The following is a 20,491-nucleotide window of genomic DNA, read 5'->3' as shown; positions in this document are numbered from 1 at the left end:
GAATAGAATAGAATAGAATAGAATAGGCAAAAGTCAACAAAGTCCTACATGGTAGAGGTTTCAGAATGGATGTGCATGAGTCTGTGGACAAAAACAGGCACTATCTCAATAATAGCTAAAGTCAACACCTTTATAATGAGTATCCTAGGACTGATTTTTGAGTGATCATGGCAGGATACAAAGTTAACAGCTTTGTGCAATTGTCTTGAGGCACCCCTATTTTTTCTCTCTCCAAGCATCCAGGCTCTTTGTAATGTTTTAAAGTGACCTTGAGCAGCAGTTCGTTGGGGTTTCTGAAAGTCTTTTTTTGTTACTCATTTTTCAATCCAGTCCTTGTACCTGATCATTTTCAGAGGAAAGCTTTTTCTTCACTTTAGAGCTAACCTCTGAATCATTCAAGCATAAAAAGGCACCTAACTCAAGGGATAAACCAGTGTTGTGTCTACACATAGGACACAACTTAGCAAAGAACCTATTTTAAATGACATCATTCGGCACTCTGTTACCAGCAGCCTGTCTCCAAAAACACATAATTTGTTCCCATTTTTTAGTTGAATCACTGAGAAGTTTAACACAGTTTGACAGACATAAAATACTATTTATATGCCAACAAGGTGACTCTCAAAGCGCTATTAGCTTAAAAAATCAGCATATCCCAGCATGGTGTGCAGTGTCTCCTTAAAAATTTGAGGAAACTGGACAAAAGAAAAATTGGCAGAACTAAAATCCATCTATTCACGGTGGCTCAAGACGTCTGCACAGTAATGTATATATTGATGTTATTATATAAATTTAGGCACAACAAGGAGCCTTTAAAACAGTAATTATCAACCTAGAGTTTGTACCAAGCCAAATCTAAGCTCTTGACTCCTGAAAATACCTTTATCTGAACGGTACAACTAAAACGATCCCATTTTAAGGTCTTAGTTTTCATGTTATTCATTTATATCTTCACACCCTAAAGTGAGTGCGCACTTTATTCCTCTCTCTGTGTGTGTGTGTGTGTGTGTGTGTGTGTGTGTGTGTGTGTGTGTGTGTGTGTGTGTGTCGGGGGGGGGGGGGGGGGGGGGGGTGAAAAAGAGAAGGGTGTGTTATGGAGACTGTTGTAGAGTAATTGGTGTAGAACAGGTGGCGCGCTGTTGACACTGGAAAAAAAGTATGTGAAAAATGTGCTGCTGCCATGCAATCACAAAAGGAAAAGGCTGGCGGTTGACTTAGACATTTAATCACCGTGCTGGGTGATAGGTAGTGGATCAAAGGGAGGCACGAAAAAAGCCTAGAACAAGGAGAGTCATCAGAGGAATTCCTCCATGGTGGAGTCAGGCCAAGGCACTGACAGAAATGCTAGCTGGTTATTATGACACTGGCCTCAGAGTACAGAGATGTAAGTAAACAGGAAAGCAGAAGGTTTAGGATCTCAGAAGGTTCCTCGGGTCTGAATGAGAGTCCTCTCATGTTGTTTTCCGGATTCAGCATTTTCTTGTTCTTCTCCTGGCTCAGACTCCTCTTTTTCATACCAAGCTCCACCTAAAGGTGCACACTGTGGTACTGTAACAGGATTCTCACTACAGGGGATACAATTAATAGTATAAAAAAGATCAGAGCACTGATGAAAATTACTTGTGAGAAGAGCATGTGTATTGTTTGTATGCGGATGTAGGATGTTTAATCGGCACCAAAAAAGCACCTGAGCTGAACACACTGGAAGAAAATTTCTCTTAAAGTTTAGAGGTGAATTCAATCAGAACTTTATGCATCACTTAAAAATTAAAACATATATAAATCTCCTTAAAAAAATAACCTGAGGCGGACGCGGGTTAACGGCTGGCATTAAAGCTCATTATCCTCTCAGAGCACATTACGCACCGGAGAGGGATCCAGTTACCGGCTTCGCCCACACCGGAGCCACGCGATTCAGGTCCTCCTCATTTTAAAAAGAGCTGCTACCCTGCAATTCCCTCCAGAGCTTCAGTGGACTGACTTTTTGCACCTTTTTCGTCAGTGGAAGAACTGAACGAGAGTGCACGCCAATACGCGACTTTGCCAAACTGCTGCTGCTGTTGCTGATGGTGGTGGGCTGAACCGAGAATCATCAAGTTTCCATTTTTGTTTTAGTTTATTTGCATCCTTCAGAGTGTCTCCGTCTTTGATCAGAAATGTCACCGGACCACATGGGAGCATTTCGCGCATCGGTTTTACTGACTTGGGTGATAATCTGCAATAACGTGCTGTGTCCCGTCCTCGGCTATCTCTACAACAACCGCTACGCAGGGTGAGTGAAATGCCCCCCCATTCATTTCTGAGGCTACTGGGATTCCCATTCACGTAAACACTGAGAGGGAGACAGAAGTGTTTAGAGTGAAGGAAAGGCGCACTTTGACAAGTCGTCTGCAGACACTACCATTTATCTTATGAGAGACTGAACAAAGACAGCCTTTGTGCTCGCCATCTCCACAATCCATGTTTCCCGTTTGAGACATAATACCATGTTTAAGTTTGCTCTAAATTTTTCCCAGAGTGTTCTTGTTGACTGATGGCATTTGTATAAGACCGTGTCTGTTGTGTCCAGATTACTCAAAATACAGCACAGATGACAGTGGGGATTCTTGAAGCTGCACTGGCTTCCAGCGCAATGTTTTTCTAGTACTAATGCTATGAAGTGGTTTTTTTTTTTAATCAAAGGTCTTGGTTTATCAGTCTGTCTGCAGGTTCATGTGACTGAATGCAGGCAAAGCACCCCATCGCCTAAATTACTAAAATCACTGTTTGGCCCCAGATTAAAAATTTGGGGGGCACCTGGACAACGAGATATTTCCTCTAGGGTTTATGTTTTGGTATCATATAGAAAAGGGAGGTTATCACAACTGGAAGCCTCCTCTTCCAAACTTTTCATTTAATATCATGTAATTCATCAACAGAGCATTATCAGACACTGAAATTTGGATTCTCCAAATGGAGGAAGGCTCAGAGTAGTTTGTTTAAATATAAAATACTACTGAGAGCTTTTCGGTTTAAGGGCCTGAGCGTCTTAAAAACAAATTGCTTCCATCCCAGAAAGGGTTCTGCTGTGAGAATCAACAGACTGACAACTTAAGGACAGCTTTAGCCCCGTAGCTGGTAGAAACAAAGCAAAATGTCTTTGCCAGTCCAGCTTTGTAACAAAAACAGGCTGTCAGCTTTGAGAATCATTAAAACATTGGGATGCTAAAGGCTGTCTTTGTTTACGCCATGCTTATATTACTGTACCAAAGTCCTGTGAACCTTCTTCTAAACGCATGTTACTCTGATGTTTCAGGAACTGTGTTTCAGTATGTCTTCTGTCATTGCTCTTTTCGTGGAAACAGGCTGGGTTTCTTTTTTTTTTTTAGCAGCGTGAAATGGGGCAGTCACTCATGTGGGACACCCAGACGCCTTTGTTGCTCAGACCTTTAGAATGGCCTACTGCCACCTTTGTTTAGGGGGGGGGCCAACTTCCTGTGTGACAAACCATTAAAAGACTTTTGAAAGAAGTGAAAGACGAAGATGCTCAAAGAGAAGGTGGAAAAGTGTGAAAACCAGGCAAACAGACAGGTTTCTCTGCAGATAAAATAAAGCCTATCGTAAAGAGAATGTAATGAAAATACTGCCGGCATGTTAACTGTAAGGTAAAGTGAAGACGCTGAGATCTGCAGATTTAATAGCAACATGATGTAAGATTCACAGTGAGGAAAAAGAGAGCCTTTGTTTTGCTGCCAGGCATAAAAACGTGGTTTGCAGACTGGATTAGGAGCACTCACAGGGTTCGCGGGGTTACAGTTTTTTATTCCATTATCTGTGAACATGTCAAGCATTGTATGGGGGTGTAATGATTGCTGTCTCGGTGGTGTAATTTTTAACTTTTTTGCAGTCAAATGTATTCTTGTTTCTTAAGTTCACTCGGGTTTTGTTTTAAATCTCATTGAGTCCATTAATTCTAGTAAGATAAATCTCATTGTTAAATATCTATCTGTAGTTTTATCTGTGTGGATTTATCTAAAATTACACAACTGGAAAAAGGGTTTAACTATATTTTTAAAAGTAGGCAAATGCATTAAACTAATTGCTACTTCTAATTTAGAAACAAAAGATCATTATACTATGCTTAAATGGTAAATACATGACATCAGTCCATATTTACAAGATGTACTGATTTGCAGTATGAAAATGTGAAGCAGCTGCCGCTGCTACTGTATGAGGGCTGCCAGGGACTCGTTCCAGGTGCAACCTGCAGAGCTGGAAACGATGAAATATAATCCTTTAATGACACCTCAGACAGATTGTTTGGCTGAGGTCTGATCCTTGTCATCTATACTGAAAAAGGACCCACCCATTTCCCCCCATCTACAATCTATGCTGCTTTAAGAAGTGTCCTCTTCTATTGGCACAAAAGCCAGTTTCATTACCTGACACAATGGCCCAGATGTTTTTTAAATGATGTGTTTTTTCCAAAACAAAAAAAATGGATCAAAGACCTGTTACAGAGCCATAAAGAAAACTTTAGGATACTTAAAAAAAGTGCTTACAAAAGCTTTTCTCTTCACAGTGATCAGGTCTTCAAGATCACGCCAAGTAATGATGAGGAGGTCCGGACCCTAAGAGAAATTCTCGGACACATGAAGGTTGGCACTTTATTTTGTTTCATGTACACCTTTTATATCCATTCCTAGGTGCTATATATTTATGTGATGTGATACTTTTAGCATGTTAAAAGTTTAATATCTGTTATTATTCAGCCCACATGAATGTCTGACAGCTGAACATCGGCCACGGACAAGCAGTTAGCCCCGATGCCGGTGGGATGGTGGGCCGACAAGGCGATGTGACAGTTTCAATGAGGCAGAAAGCAATCAAGTGTGTTCATCTGTCACAGTCAGGACACATTTGCAATCTGAGAGACTGAGATACTGTCAGCGAGACACTCGGCAATCATTTTTAATATGAAACACCAAAAGAAAATTGGATGAAATACAAAGGAGTTTGTCATATTGGGTCAAACGCCTGGATGTCTCACAGCTTAAGAACTAAATGAACATGTGTTTCAAAGATACTGAAATTACAGGGGGGAACCCCCGCAGGACACAACAGCCCTTGCTTCTTTTCCCATATTCATTTGGAAGTAATTACCCCAGCCAACAGCATGGCCTTCATTATACATTGTTTTAGTTTGCTAATGCAAAGCTAAATTGTTTGCAAATTCATAATTCATATCAGGACTCTCTATTTTGTAAGATTAAGACTTACAAAGAGAAATCCAGTGATCCAGTCATCCTCTGTGAGCAGGAACAACAAAGCGGATCTATTATCCTTTTCCTTATTTTCTGGAATATATGGCATATGGCTTGTTAGAATGGTGGAGCTTCATATTAAATATGGTTTCAAATAATGAGGTCAAAGTATTTGTAAGTAATATGGGAGCCAAATGTTCAGTTTAACCAGTTTTCTCTTCTGTCTCTCGCTGATGTCAGTGAGAGTGGGTGTCGTTAATACGGCCATCCTCGGGCACAGTTGGTGAGAGATTAGAAGAAAGTTCGTTTACAGCGAGAAGGCAGGAAGCTTGTTTCAGACAGTGGATCAACTGCATCAAGGTCCAGGATCTCTAACAGAGTCAAAGGTGGCAAATGTGGAGTTGGGAAGGAATAATAACACTTTGTCCCTTCTAACAGCTCTCAAAAGATCAAAAATACACTTAAATTTAAGGCTAAAAACGGGAGACTGGGTGCACCTTTTTCCCATGGCTAATTATGTTCATATATTCACAGATGTACAATCTGAGGGTTATTTTGTTTGACAGGTTTGCTATTACAGAATAATTACCTTGAAAGTCTGCTTGTAGAAATAATAACTGTAGAGTTCATTTAAAAAATTGAGCCTTGGTGGTTCTAAAATCCTGGTTTTCAGACAGTGTGGTCAGTTTTAGCTTTCTTTGGTATACCATTTACCGCAAGTGGTCCAGGAACGCCAGGCCAGTACGGCCCAAAACAGAAAAAGGATTGAAGAGAGACAAAAAAAACCAGAGAAGTACTTAGTAAATGCTTTTTGATTTGTAGGGAGCGACACTAAGAGAGAGCCAGGTTCCTGGTCGGGCCTCAGTTTTCTGTATGAATGGGCAGTGGACAGGGTGCTTCAAGGCCACCCAACCAAAGCAGCAGCAGCCACTGTTTGGACAGCTGTGGACATGTGTTTTCAGTAGCTTGTTCACACTGCCATGCCTCCAGTGTCAAGTCAAACTTTTCATTTTCAGGGTAGGCATGAGGTCGAATACACTTCAGGGTGCAGGTGAGTCAAAAATCGGACGCATCACAGACAAAATAGCATCATTTTTTAGAGATCTCCTTTTACCTGGGCTCCTCATTTTGGAAAAAGCTCGGCAGTGTCTTCAACTAAGGATTTCTTTCCTCCCTAAAATGTTAAAAAAACAACAACAAACATATATAGAAAAAAAAGTCAAGAACAAGCTCTTAAAGTTAAATACTCTCATATTGCTTTTTTCCTCTGACCAACTATTTAAAGCTCGAGAACATTTAGTTTATTTGTACATAAGAAAAAGCCGGAAACCCTTTAGAGCTGAGGAGATGGAAATGGGTATTACACTTATGATAGCTTTGCATGAAAACACGGGCTTTACGTGGTTACTGATAGTTTTCCTTTCAAACAACGGATAGAGTAAACCGCTAACAGTTCCAGCTGTAACAGCCGAGACGAAACTGAGATAAACAGAAACATTCAGGGCCTTGATGGGAGCTACAAAAAAGAATTAGCTTCGGTTTCTTTTGGGGCTCATGTTAGATTTGTTTGAGACATCCACAGGCTAATATGAAACTGATATTCCTGTCATATTGAAATCATTTTATATGTTTGTAGAGAACTTTCAGCGTTTTCCTATAGATGACATCATCATAAGTGGAAAATCTCTTTTCCACAGCAGGAGAGACAGTCTTTGTTAACAGGCTGTTGCTGAATTTGAGGATAAAACTGTCACAATCCATGTGGACCTTACAGGTTTTCAGAATAAATATTGATTGCTCCAGGTATGACTGACCTCCAAACAGATTTAATGCATTTAAGATGCTATAGCTTGTCTAATTCAGCTTAGACAGCCCCGTTAGCATTGTTGGCATTCTTATATTAAATCTACCTTGACCAACTTGATTTCATTTACTTGATTTCACCTCATCTGGCCTAAGGGGAGCCAGCTCCATTTTTATTGAACCGTAACTTTTTCTTTCTTGTTCTGCCCGTGTCTGTGCTACATCAACCAAAACAAAACAAATCCAATTTATGGCTACGCTGCAAATAAACAATCAAGAGATAAAAGATTTATAAGGCAGACGAAGAATGCCTCTTTGAGGCACATAAATACAGCTATAAAATGTTAACTTAAGGAATTGTATTATCTGATCAGGGACATTTGAGTGCCTTCTGGCATATGTGTTTTGGATTTGTTTTGCTAAAAGACGAGCAGTGCTGAAACATTTGGGGTGCTTAACCATTTGGAAACACCATAAAAGTGCAGGAATAGAGAGGGGTTCGCATTCAGGGGCACCATGCATTCCAGCTGAGGGTATTTGACCCTTCTGGCTCTAAACGTAGTTAAATTATTCTGGTATGCATTCTGTAAAGCATTAAACCAATTGACACATTAACAAGCATGTGCATGTTTTGCCCCCCATGCAGAAAATGAAAGCCAGCTGAGGGCGTACACATCTGCAAACATAGAAACAGCAATCTCTTTACAGTGACTACAGTGCTTTTACTGGTAGATCAGTTGCTTCCTGTTTGTTTTAAATCCTTTTAAATTCTCGTCTTCTCCGCTTTTTTCCACAGTTTTACTGCTATAGTTACTATGTGGTTTATTATTTGTTTATTTGGTTGGCAAGGATATCTGGCTGTTAGGACTCTGGCTATCACATCGTGATAAGTACTGAAAGACCTTGTTATCAAAGATATTTGAGGTCATATAGTAGAGGAGAAAGCCAAGTGAGGTTTATTTACTCTGGATTGCTCCATTGAATCATTCCCCAAATTTGCTTGAACACGGAAGTAGGAATGGTTCCCTGTTTGGGTCTTAATAAAACTGTGTGCGTGTGCGTGCTTGCATTTGATAGAAAGTGTTTAAAGGTGTAGAATAAAGTATGAATGAGTGAATATGGTTTGTAGTAAAGTGCTTTGAATGATTAGTTAGGTTAGAAGAGCACAATATTATGAAGCCTGAATGCAGTCCAATATATTGATTGATTAGTTTGTCCAGCACGTGTTTGGAACACCACAAACACAACAACTAGCTGATCGTCCTGAGCATAAATGAGTAATCCACGAGTAGTTGGGAAAATAGAACAAGATTATTTTAAAACTGCATTGTCATAGTATCTCAGTAAGGACTCATAAATATTTACACACAACAAATGTCAGGAAAATCTGTTTATGTTATGAGTATAACCCTGACATATCCAACCTTTTAATCACCAAATATCAGCACTGGTATCGGTCTTAAAAATCCTAAAGCTCTGCTGTGTAAGTGCAAGTCCAGTTTCTAGTGAGTTTCTTTGGGTAGACGGCATAACACACACACAAACTAAAAAATATTTGTTTTTATCAAAGAAATTAAATTAATCCCATTAAAGTTGGGTGATAATAACCGTGATAGCTGGCATACAGTACGCTCAACTATAGCGACCGGTCAGCTAACAGTTCACTCTTTAGCACTCCTGGCACCTTTCATGGGAAAGTTTCTATCGATAAGCAGGAAAATTTCCATGAATTAAATTTGATACTTTTTAAGATAAAACTGCCGTTTCAGTGAGGCTGCTTTTGCCCAAGAACACTTTCACAGTGTAAGAACTTTTACATTACTGCTGGGTGTTTCTGTCACTGTAACCCTAATATGTTCACTGTGTTCCATTAGGTGGATTTCTGGCAGCCCAACAGTGCTTCTCTAATCTGTCACAATGCCACAGTGGATGTCCACGTGAAACGTAACGACACGCAAGGTTTACACGCACGCTTAAAGCGGGAAAATATTGATTATCAGTAAGTATAAAAGCATGGACACTCATATTTACTCTCATGCATGCACCCTTTGACACATCTGTTATCCAAAGGTTGTTTACTCAGCTTTCTCATAACAGTATATGTGATTTGCACATGCAGAATAGGCCATATTTTGCACGCAAAGGCCCTCATATTTCCACAAAGCTGGGACACACACACACACACGTACATCAGAGACACTCTATCAATCTGCTCCAAAAAGCAACGCTTTCATCTCTCGACACCATCCCTCATCAAAATTAGCGTTGAAATGATGGAGTTTTATCAAAGCAGCCACAGCTAGAAAAAATTCCATTGCCATCTCAGTCCTTGGGGAGGAATTGAAGCGCAGAGGAGGATTTTTTTTTTTTTCCACTGTCTGTTGACTGATTGAGGATTTTTCACAAAATGGTTTACGCGGCGGAGGGGACAGGCTTTGGTGGGTGGTTAGGGGTTTCATTTTGTTCATCTCAGTATATTCACAGGATAATGACCCAATTTTTAGCATCATTAAAGGAGTTGTGGATAGAAACTGTTATAGAAGGACGTTATGAGGAAATGTATTTTAGTACGTACCTGCTATAAAAAATGCTTTGAAAAAGATCACATGATATGCTTTAGACTCAGGTGGGAGGTGAAGAAGGATCGTATGTGTACAGGTAATGATGCTTATAACTGTGGTTTAACCTCAATTACACCATATTTCGTAATTCATAAAGAGTAGTAGCATAACTGCTATGATTCTTCCTACCAGCAGGGAGATTGATGAGGTGGAAAACTGGTTTAGATGTTGCAAGCGATGAGAGAGGGTGACCTTAGTTACATGGTCTCATCAATGAGTCAACAATAAAACCAGGAGTCCTGATTTACTACCTCATCCCAGCACCCCCAAATACCTGTGTGCTTCATTCACAGCGGTAGTGCAGTCAATAGGGACACAATTTATCAGGTATTTGTATATACAAAGATATCATCTCTACAGGCAACAACACATGAGAGAAGCAAAATTAAAAGACAAACTCATACAGACCTGCTTATCATTAGTTTGCATTATTTCCAAATGTGTTTTCCTGCATCCTGGTAATTTGATCAAAAATTACTTTTGTCACTAATCACCTGTGTTATTTGTTCCATGTACAGTCCAAGCCCCTGACAAGCCAACAACAGACATGGTGCAAGATTTATACAGATTTAGTCCCTTCAGAAGCTTACGTATCCACAACCATGTCGGTTGTGGTAATGTAAGGTTAGTCTAGAAGAAATAACTGAAATTATACAATGCATTTCAAAATGTACAACCCCAATTTAAAAAAAACATGTAGACATGTAAAATGTAAATAAAAACTGAATGTAATTTACAAATCTGGTAAACATATTTTATTCACAATAAAAACAGAAAAGATGTCAAATATTTAAACTCAAATGCACTATTTTAAGAAACAGTAAGGTCATTTTGAGTTTGATGACAGCAACACATTTCAAAAAGTTGGGACAGGGCCATGTTTGCCACTTTGAAGCATCCCCTTTTCTTTTAATAGCAGTCTGTAAATGTGGGGGACTGTGGGAACTGATGAGACCAGCTGCTGGACTTTGGGGAGACGAATGTTGTCCCATTGCTGTCTCATATGAGATCCTTGGATTCTAGCTGCTCAACAGTCTTCTGTCTTCTTTGTTGTATTTTTCATTTCATGACGTGTCAGATGTTTTCAGTAAATCGTCTGGACTGTAGGAAAGATGCAGTGTGCAATTTAGCATTGTAGATCTATCATCACTATTAGATAAGATTAGACTTTATTGATCCCTCGACGGGGAAATTTTTTGCCTTACCTCAGCTCAGGTACAGATATCAGACGGAAAAATATCAGAAGAAAAAATACAAATAAAGTACAAATAAAAAATAAGTAAGATAATACACTATATACAACGGTAGCATGCACAGTATATGATTATGGATATCTATCTATCTATCTATCTATCTATCTATCTATCTATCTATCTATCTATCTATCTATCTATCTATCTATCTATCTATCTATCTATCTATCTATCTATCTATCTATCTATCTATCTATCTATCTATCTAAAATGAGCCCAGAGTAGATGGCAGTGTTTCTGGATCATGTTTACATGTGGCTTGTGTGAAAGCGCTTTAACCCCCATTTGTGGATGTCACAGAAAACCGTGTGTACAGTGATATCTGGAAGTGTTCCTGATCTCATGCAGTGATTTCCATGACATATTACAGTTTTTCTCAGTCGCTTTGGTGCGTTTCTCAGAACACCATTAACATTTGCACAGCAGTTAGTGCATTTCGCAAAACAATTAGTGCAAACTGCAAAACCTAGTGGATAGCCTGCAAAAGCACGTCACATGCACAGAATTGATTATCCATACCTCAAAAGCAAGTATCCATGTCAATGAAACTGTCAGTGCCATCAAAATGAAAAGTCTTGACACCATCTTTATGAACAAGATAGTCAAATGGCATTGTCATGTTTCCACTATGACAGTTTATAATTTCAGTGTTTCCCATTGCAAAAACAATTGGTGACACCTGAAAATGCTGATGACAGCACTATGGCCTACCTGTACAGCCATCTGAAATGTGCAGTAAAGTCACTGTAGATGTTATGGGAGTCTTGGGAGTAACTGAGACACTGAATACGTACGTTTCACATTTCCATTGTGTAGAAGTGTTTGTAATCCTACAGAATTGTGCAAAAGAAAAATATGCTACACTCCCTCTTCCCCTTCCTCCCCGCATCCTCACCCCTCTTCCACGGTGCTGACCTTCCATTTTGTGTCACAGAAGTGTAGAAATGGTACACACTAGCTCCTGCGCAGTTTATATATGCTTGCCAATTGGGGATTCACAGGATTCATCCATAATTGACAGTGAACAAGTTGTTTGTCATTGGTTACAACTAAACTTTCACACGCCTCCTCATGAGTGACAGCTGTAATTCACCCGAGATCAATTGTTCAATTTCGGAGACATTTCCAGGAACAATGATACAGAAAGGTATAGGATTTGCTTGACAGATGGCCAATATTTGGCATGTGATAACTAGTTCAACAATTTTGTGTGTGATGACTCAAGCAATGGATGTATGACTATTAGTTTTATTGGGAACGACTATTCAGCATCCATAGGTATGATTACTTTTGACTGACATGACATAAGCAAATGGAAATGTCAGAAAGCAGCAGGGAAATGTATGGAAGCAACTGATTCATGTCCAAAATCATTTGCAGTTTGTTCAGAGAGAGGAGAAATTGCTACTATGATGTGCACAAATGACTGAGTGTTGTGGAGGTTGAACTAATAGTTATGAGAATTTCAATTCTGATCTGAGAAACGCACCAAAGCGACTGAGAAAAACTGTAAGCATACCTGTTTTTAATGCAGTGCTGCCTGCGAACCTGATGAGAGCGGAGTTAGCTCGGGCTTAGCGGGGAATTAGCTCAAATGGTAGAGCGCTCGCTTAGCATGCGAGAGGTAGCGGGATCGATGCCCGCATTCTCCAGTATCATTTTGGGGTGGCTGTAGCTCAGGAGGTCGAGCAGGTCATCTATTGATCGGACCCCAAATATTCTTGGGCAAGATATTTAACCAGAGTTTCTCTCCAATTCAGCCATCGCAGAGTGAATGGTAGTTAGTAAGCACCTAAAAGCAGAGAGGACCGTGCTTGGGTGAATGTGGCATGTTGTATATAGAGCGCTTTGAGTACTCCAGGAGAATAAAAATGCGCTATATAACTATCAGTCCATTTACCATGTCATTTTTGGCTTTGTCCTTTACGCACAGATTTCTCCAAAATATATGATAATAATTTATCATCAACTGTAGATGATGAGATATTCACAGAGATATTCACTTGTGAGAAACTGCCTCTCTAAGATGGTCTTTTTTGACCCGGTCATATTAACGATGCATTGATAATTAATAGTTTCAAAATGTCCCTTCACTTGTTTCTTTTTAGCACCGCTGGTTTTGACTGCCTTTTGTTTCCCCCACCAGTCCAACTGTTTTGAGACCTGTTGCTGCCATCAAATTAAAATTATCTTATTTTTTTTATTAAAATTGCATTTTATCAATAGAATATTTTGTATTTTTTCTGTGTTCTATTGTGAATAAATGTTGGTTTATAAGATTTACAAAGCATTCTGTTTACATGGCATTCCAACATTTTTGGAATTGGGGCTTCTAAACTTTTGAGCTGAGCTCACGAGTTCTTTCCTGAACTTCTGCCATTTTACAGAATTGCAATCTCTAAATCCCAGCCTCCTATTTGGACTGAATTTGGATGGAAATTTAAAGTGTAGTGACTCATCACTTACAGAAAAATGCTCCCCAGTGCTTCCTGATATGAATCTCCACACATTAGCTGCACAATGAGACATAGGGCAGCTCTGTTTCTGTATTCTTTAGATTACATTACTTATGTTTCCCTTTGGCTAGTTCACACCCTCCTCTATCTTTGTATTAACTGTCTAATAAACCATACACCATACAGTCAGAGTACCAAATGTGCCGATGGGAAACATGCTACAGTGGTTATAATGTGTACCATGTTTGTCTGCTTCACTCTCTTTCATTCACGCAGGGTATTTATCTCCAATCTACAGAAGGAAATTGAAAAGCAGACGGGATATCGCTCCTCTCGCAAGCGGAGGTCAGAGGCTCAGTATGACTACGAGGTTTACCACTCTCTGGAAGAGGTAGACATGAAGCCCAACATCTACCTACCTATCTCTCATTCCCCTCTGCTCTCTAATCTATTGCACCCACAAGGTAAACAGAAAACCTCTCTAAGGGTGCTTTCTCTCAATTACACAGTTCCACATGTGTCTTTCCCACGGCCTCGCGCTTTCACACACCGAGACGTGCGCTCCACTTCAGACACTTCACAGCTTTAGAGTGTTTATTTTCCCAGGTTGATCAGGCTCCTGGTTTGCAAATCTTTCAAGCCCTATGAAACAGCATAGCTCAGAGGACAAATCTTTTGTCCTTTGAGCTTTCATCCTCTCCCTCAATGTACAACACACGTTTACAAAGCACACAGATGTGCAATAATGCATAGTAATTACTTCTGAAAATTATGTAAACAAGTCTTTTAAGATCCACTTCCCTGCATCATTTCCTGTCCCTCAGATCCAGAGCTGGATGTTTATGATGAACACAACCCACCCCAATCTGGTTGACGTGTTCTCTGTTGGGAAGTCATATGAAGGAAGACCGCTTTATGTGCTTCAGGTAGGAGAGGAGGCACATTAAAACTAACAAACACACTGTCTTGTCCTAATCTAAAGCTAAAAATGCTCGTGTCCTGTCAGCTAGGAAAGAAACGTCGTCTCCAGAAGAAAGCTGTGTGGATCGACTGTGGTGTTCACGCCAGAGAGTGGATAGGACCTGCCTTCTGCCAGTGGTTTGTTAAAGAGGTGCTTATAATGTCTGCAGATTGCTTTTAATTTTTACAATTTTCTTTCTTTGATGTATGCGCGAAAAATGCTATCTGTGACATATGGTCTGTTCATCAAAGCGCCAACATCTGTTCACTTGTCATTTACAGCTATCCAAATACTTAAGAAAATACTTTACAGCTAAAATGCTGGAAATAACACAGGCATTTACGCAAGTTCCTTTGCACCCTTAAAGTCTCCGTGCTCTCTGAAGTGAGGACGGTACCAGACCAGAGCCAGACATTAACTGCAAGAACATTTAATGGCTCATTTTATAATGCTTAAATGCCAGATGAGTGGGATTTTCAACACAGTCCAGCACAATAAGTGCCAGAAAGTAAAGAAAATTAAAGGAAAATCTGTTATCTGTAAAGCTAGAGCGCTGACTTCAAGTGAATTCCAAAGGATTGTTTTGGGTGTTTTTTTTGAGTGTTTTTTGAATGTTACCTGTGAGGTGCATTAAAACCAGCTGTTTTAAAATCCTCTTATTTTGAGGTGTAAATAACTGCTTAAACATCAGCTAGTAAAAAGTGTATTACACTGAACCTTACCGTTCACAGAACAATGATTTGTTGCACTGACATTCTCCGGTGTGATGGTTCAGTTCAAATTTCTAGAAAGGCAAAAGTCAAATACATGACTGTTTCACCTTAAATGGACTCATGATGAACGGAAATACAAATGTGCTGTGGTGTAGTGACAGAGGGAGGCCACTGGAGGTCAGGGTGCCATCTTTGTTCAAGCCTTAAGCACATTAACCTTGGCCTCAGTCTGGTTAAAAGGCAGGTATAAGCAGCATTAGCCCAGTGCCCAGGTCTCATAACTCCAATCCTCTTATGCTGTCAGACTCAGTTGTTTGAATGCACAATAGATAATGAGCCTGAATACAATATAAAAAGGATACACTGCTCAGAAATAATTAAAGGAACACTTGATCATCACAGTGTAACATAAAGTCATTTAAATTTCAGGGATATCAATCTATGCAGAAACCTTTGTGAATCAATTTCAGTTGCTTTCATGCAAATGAAAGTGACAACGAGTGCACCGGAGAGGCAAAAACAAAGACCACCCCCCAAAAAAGAACGAGTTTGCAGGTGGTAGTCACAGACATTTGCTCTCTCCTTATCCCTAATGACTGATTTTTCTCCATTCTTGCTTTTTGCTCACGTCCCTGCCACTTATGGTAGCATGAGACAGTACCTGCAGCCCATTCTGCTTGCACAGGTAATCCGGCTCCTCCAGAATGGCGCATTCACAAAAGAGTATTAGGGTCACTGGGGGGAAAAAGTGTGGACATCTTTTTTTTTTCCAGAATTTTGGAAAAGAAAACACCCCAAAAAGAGAACAAGTTTGCAGGTGGTGGTCACAGACAGGCAAACACAGACAAATTGAGGCATCTCTAAGATGTGCTCACTGTGAGGCCGCTCTGGCAAATGCCAATCAAGCATCCTTATAAGTTTCATGGAGTTTGAATCTCAAAATTTGGTCAGATAAATGCACGTGGAAGTCATTTTGTGAGGCATTGGCAGTGCTCCTCTCGGCCCAAAGGAGCAGTTACTAATCCTGATGCCCTTCCACCGCCCTGTCCAGCTCTCCCGGTATCTTCTCCACATTGAGACTGTGCTGGGAGACACAGCAAATGCTCTTGTGATGGCACGTATGAACGTTTTGCCCTGAGAGAGCTGGGCTATCAGTGCAACCAGAAGGGGCTGCAAGTACATGCCTCTTCAGTTGAGCATGTTTTATAATTACACTGGACTTACATTATATTATTATTACAGGCTATCAACTCATACCAATATGACTCTGTGATGACAAGACTACTGAACCAGCTCAACTTCTACATCATGCCTGTCTTTAATGTGGATGGCTATCGTTTCAGCTGGATTACGGTACTGTAGGCTTTTCTGCTGGTCTTTCTATATGTACATTTTTGAGAGGAAGCTTTTCTTAGAGGGGAAGCACATTTTACATATACATTTTATTGCATTTTTTTTGGATTGCTTGCTAAAAACAAGGCAAAGAAGGGAAGCTGGAAGCTTGTTTTTTTCCACCTACAGATTGTAGAATAATTTTAAAGAAAGAAAAAATGTCTACGTATAAACAGGAGAAATAATAATGCAATTTATGTTATTACATGATATTACATGTTATTATGCTGCTTAATTTATGTTTAATTGTCTATATTTTTTTGCTGCATGCAGGAAGAATGAACCTGTTGTTCAGATGTGTTTTACTGCCAGTGGACAAGAACGTGTTTTTTTTTGTTTTTTGTTTTTTTTTTTTTTTTGCCTGCAGGATCGGTTCTGGAGAAAGACACGGTCCAAAAATCACAAGTTCCACTGCAGGGGAGTGGACGCTAACAGAAACTGGAAAGTAAAATGGTGTGGTAGGTAAAATAACACCTGACAAATCTGACTAAGAGTATATATGTGCCCCTATGTGCGTAGGAACAACTACATCCATTTGTTCTCATTTATTCTCTAGAGAGTGAGGACATAGGCTGAAAATAGAATAAAGTTTTTTTGTGATACATCTAGACACACAGGAGTGGAAGATTTCTTTATACCTCATGAAGAACATCTCTTCAAGGGAACGCTCGGTCATGAATTCACAGCATTTAGAGTTCTGGCATATGACAGTTTGAGAATATGTGCAAAATATATGATAAAAGTCTGGAAATGGTGTGAGAAATATACCATAATTAAATGAATTATAGTCTATTTGATTAGTCAGTAATGGACTGCTGTAAAAAGGCATGAAACAGGACAGAGTGAGCCCAAAGATAGCATTCAGTCTGACTGAAATTCATGGTTTTTCATTTGCCTCTGCTATTTATAGATATATTTAAGAAGGACTTTCAAGTGTAAATGTACTTCATGATAATTGAGCCTTAGAAAAAGTATCCCTGAAATAAACTTTGAAATATGTCTTTTTTCTCCCATAATTTCTAAAGTAACAAACACATTTCAGACTAATACTAGTCACCTTAGAAGGCCTTTTTACTTCGTAGTTTTAAAAATACGGCTTTAATTAAAACCAGCATGTGTTCAGATGCTTTTCTCTTTACTTTTTTGGGTCAAGGTGAGTGAAATAAGGTTGTCTGCAAAGGATTATAATGTGATCATATTTCAGTCTGTGTCTTTATTAGTTCCCCTTCACGCTGGCATTTGGTTTTCTAGACTTTTCCAGTCTTACTGACCACTCAACGAGCTTTACACAACAAACCCCATTCATCCATTTACACACATTCACACAGCACTTTATTCTGTGCTCTTAATACTCTCTAAAGCTCTTTTTCCCCCCTCTCACATGGCCACACGTGTGGCCGATTTAGAATCACCTATCCACCAAACACACTTATCTTTGAACTGTGGGAGGAACGCACACATGCTCCACGCAGAAACGCCGCAGGAAAGTTTGTGCCAACAATGCGAACTACTGCTCTACTTCCATTTCTTTACACTTACTGCTTGGTCACTGTTTCTGGATTAAGGATGCCACTTAAAGCATCCTGGTATGGTTAGAAGATATGATGACGTGGTTTCATCCTTTCTCCCTTTGCTTCCCCAGATGAAGGTGCCTCTTCTCATCCGTGCGATGACACGTATTGCGGTCCCTTCCCCGAATCTGAACCTGAAGTCAAAGCTGTCGCTAAGTTCCTGCGCAAGCACAAGAAACGCGTGGAAGCATACATATCCATTCATGCCTATGCACAAATGCTGCTTTACCCATATTCCTACAAGTATGCCACAATCCCCAACTTCAACTGTGTGGTAAGATATCTATTGCTTAACACTCACTGAGTTTTATTTTTTTAATTAATCTGAGAGAGCTGCTTAGTACAGATCCTTTGATAGTGTTAAAGAAATGCAGTATGTGAGATGAGCTAGCCTTCTGCTTTCATGCATCCAGGAGTCAGCAGCTCACAATGCAGTGACAGCATTGTACTCTGCCTATGGCGTGAAGTACAGATACGGACCTGCCTCCACAACTCTGTGTGAGTTCCTCGAATCCTTCTAATATTGCGCTCTGGCAATGGAAATGAGCTGTTATTCATTTTAAACTTAGGAGAAAAATGCCAGTTTTCTAATATACAAGATCAATTCAGAGTTGCCTTGAATGTTGCTCTAGAGAGGAGCGATATCTAAACGCTCACCTGCAGCAACAGAAATGGAACGCTTTAAAATCAAAGCTACTTAACTTAAGGTATTCCTGTTTTAAGCTTTCCTTACCCTTGTCTATTTTGCACTTCCTTGCAGACGTCAGCTCAGGAAGCTCTATCGACTGGGCATACAGGAACGGGATCCCCTACGCATTTGCATTTGAGTTGAGGGATACGGGATATTTTGGTTTCCTTCTACCTGAATCCCTAATAAAGCCAACCTGCACTGAGACTATGAGAGCCGTGAAAGCCATCGCATCAGGAGTGCTGAAGAAGTGCAAGACAGATAGGGAGAAATTTCCATATATATGACCACACCCTCCAACTTACCTATCTTAGCACCTAATATTTTCCTGAGATTTCATATTCCGCTCAGATGTTATCAAGCGAAGAACCGACAAAGATCCTCAGAGCGTGAATTTGAATTTGTCGTTCATCTTATTCTCCTTTTTCTGATAACAGCTGATGGTGATGTATTTTTGTGTGCAAACAAACCAAACACTAAAAAAACACTTGAACCCTACAGGATCTTTTAAGTAATGCATCTTTTAAAAAAAAGTTTATTTTTTACAGTGAATAGTGGTCATGCGATCACTCATTATGCTACAGCAGCACTTTTATGGTAAAGATAAAGCTAATATTTTTTATGTCTTCTAAAATGTGCTTTATTAAATACAAGTTTAAAAAGAACAACATCTTTAAGCCTGTTTCTATTCTGGTTGGTTTTTTTTTATTCTAGGAAATATTCTTACCAAGTGCCACTCTAGATTTTCATAAAATGCGTAAAAACCTTTATTACTAATAATAAATATGCTCAGAGTGGTAAATTTCAGTGTAGATCTTTTTTCTCTCTTTCATTTGGTCCAGACTAACATTTAGAAAGAATGACCTGCGACCTCAGCAGCTTACTGTGTCATTACTCAGGCATGGAAAAAGACAGTGTCTGAAATGTTTACTTGTGCTTGGCTATGTTCTTATCATGAGATCTTTTTAAGTGTCTGACCTGAATAAACGTTGTTTTATAAAACAAAATATATTTTTTGTAATTGAATTTCTGTCTTCTTTGCCTTTCTGCTTGTCCGCTTTTACAGGTGTACATTTTGTTTTGGCCTATTTTCATTTAGTTTGGCCTCTGGCTGCAACTGACATCATTAGAAATAATTCATTCCTAATAGCTTTCATGCAAACATCTACAAGAAGGTTAAAGGTCACGCTTTCAGCCCTCATTTATGTTCTGTCAGTGTTTTGCACACATACTCGTCGCCATGTTTGATGATAAACATCATTGTACTCAGCAGATGTTTATAATGAATAACGTTCTGACCTTTTTTGATTTAACTAATAGCATTTAATGATCGATTCAAACATCTGCCTCTTATTTTAGTTTCTTCGTAGCCAGTCTGCAGATTCTGCAGCTCTGCTCTTATTTATGGATTCAGAAACGGTGGGACTGACACGCGGGACAGTCCGATCCGAGTGAAAGTGAACTATACCGCCCACAACTGCCAAATCTGTGTTGTCAAATTGCCAGATTTCCTGGATGTGTTGCACTCTGCTAAAGGCTGTAAAATGCAGTGTAGCACCATCTGAATGTGTGGATATGCACAGTTATGTATGAGGTAAGGCAATAAGCAAAATACCATAAAGATTAAATTGACTGGGAAATTATAACGGAAATTAACCACAGACAAATAAGTTGCCATGTGCAGGGATTTAAAATTGCTCTGCCACCAAAAATGAAGCCTGCGATCACTCCTGAACTGATTTGATACATGAGCAAAACAAAAAGCAGCAACTTGAAATTGTCTTTTTTTT

At 39.5% G+C, this 20,491-nt stretch overlaps 1 protein-coding gene across 1 annotated transcript; it reads left to right on the top strand.

The window, feature by feature from the left end:
* The first annotated feature begins 1,974 nt into the window (after nucleotides 1-1,974).
* Nucleotides 1,975-19,710, top strand: cpa6 (carboxypeptidase A6). Its single transcript, XM_082546492.1, has 11 exons — nucleotides 1,975-2,272; nucleotides 4,562-4,637; nucleotides 8,921-9,045; nucleotides 13,653-13,767; nucleotides 14,201-14,302; nucleotides 14,383-14,487; nucleotides 16,293-16,403; nucleotides 16,810-16,900; nucleotides 18,085-18,287; nucleotides 18,427-18,511; nucleotides 18,774-19,710. The coding sequence occupies exons 1-11, from the start codon at nucleotides 2,157-2,159 to the stop codon at nucleotides 18,986-18,988; spliced, it is 1,344 nt and encodes a 447-aa protein (XP_082402618.1). The 5' UTR covers nucleotides 1,975-2,156; the 3' UTR covers nucleotides 18,989-19,710.
* Nucleotides 19,711-20,491: the final 781 nt, after the last annotated feature.

This window comes from Aulonocara stuartgranti (genome assembly GCF_965226115.1).
Source record: "Aulonocara stuartgranti genome assembly, chromosome: 9".
NCBI classification, from domain to species: Eukaryota; Metazoa; Chordata; class Actinopteri; order Cichliformes; family Cichlidae; genus Aulonocara; species Aulonocara stuartgranti.
This window is presented reverse-complemented; position numbering and strand designations above follow the sequence as displayed.

Bases quoted from the DNA above. Each gene is read 5' to 3' on its own strand.
- cpa6 (XM_082546492.1), top strand. From the start codon at position 2,157: ATGTCACCGGACCACATGGGAGCATTTCGCGCATCGGTTTTACTGACT. The intron at 2,273-4,561 runs GTGAGTGAAATG...TTCTCTTCACAG, and splicing joins TACAACAACCGCTACGCAGG to TGATCAGGTCTTCAAGATCA. The intron at 9,046-13,652 runs GTAAGTATAAAA...TCATTCACGCAG, and splicing joins CGGGAAAATATTGATTATCA to GGTATTTATCTCCAATCTAC.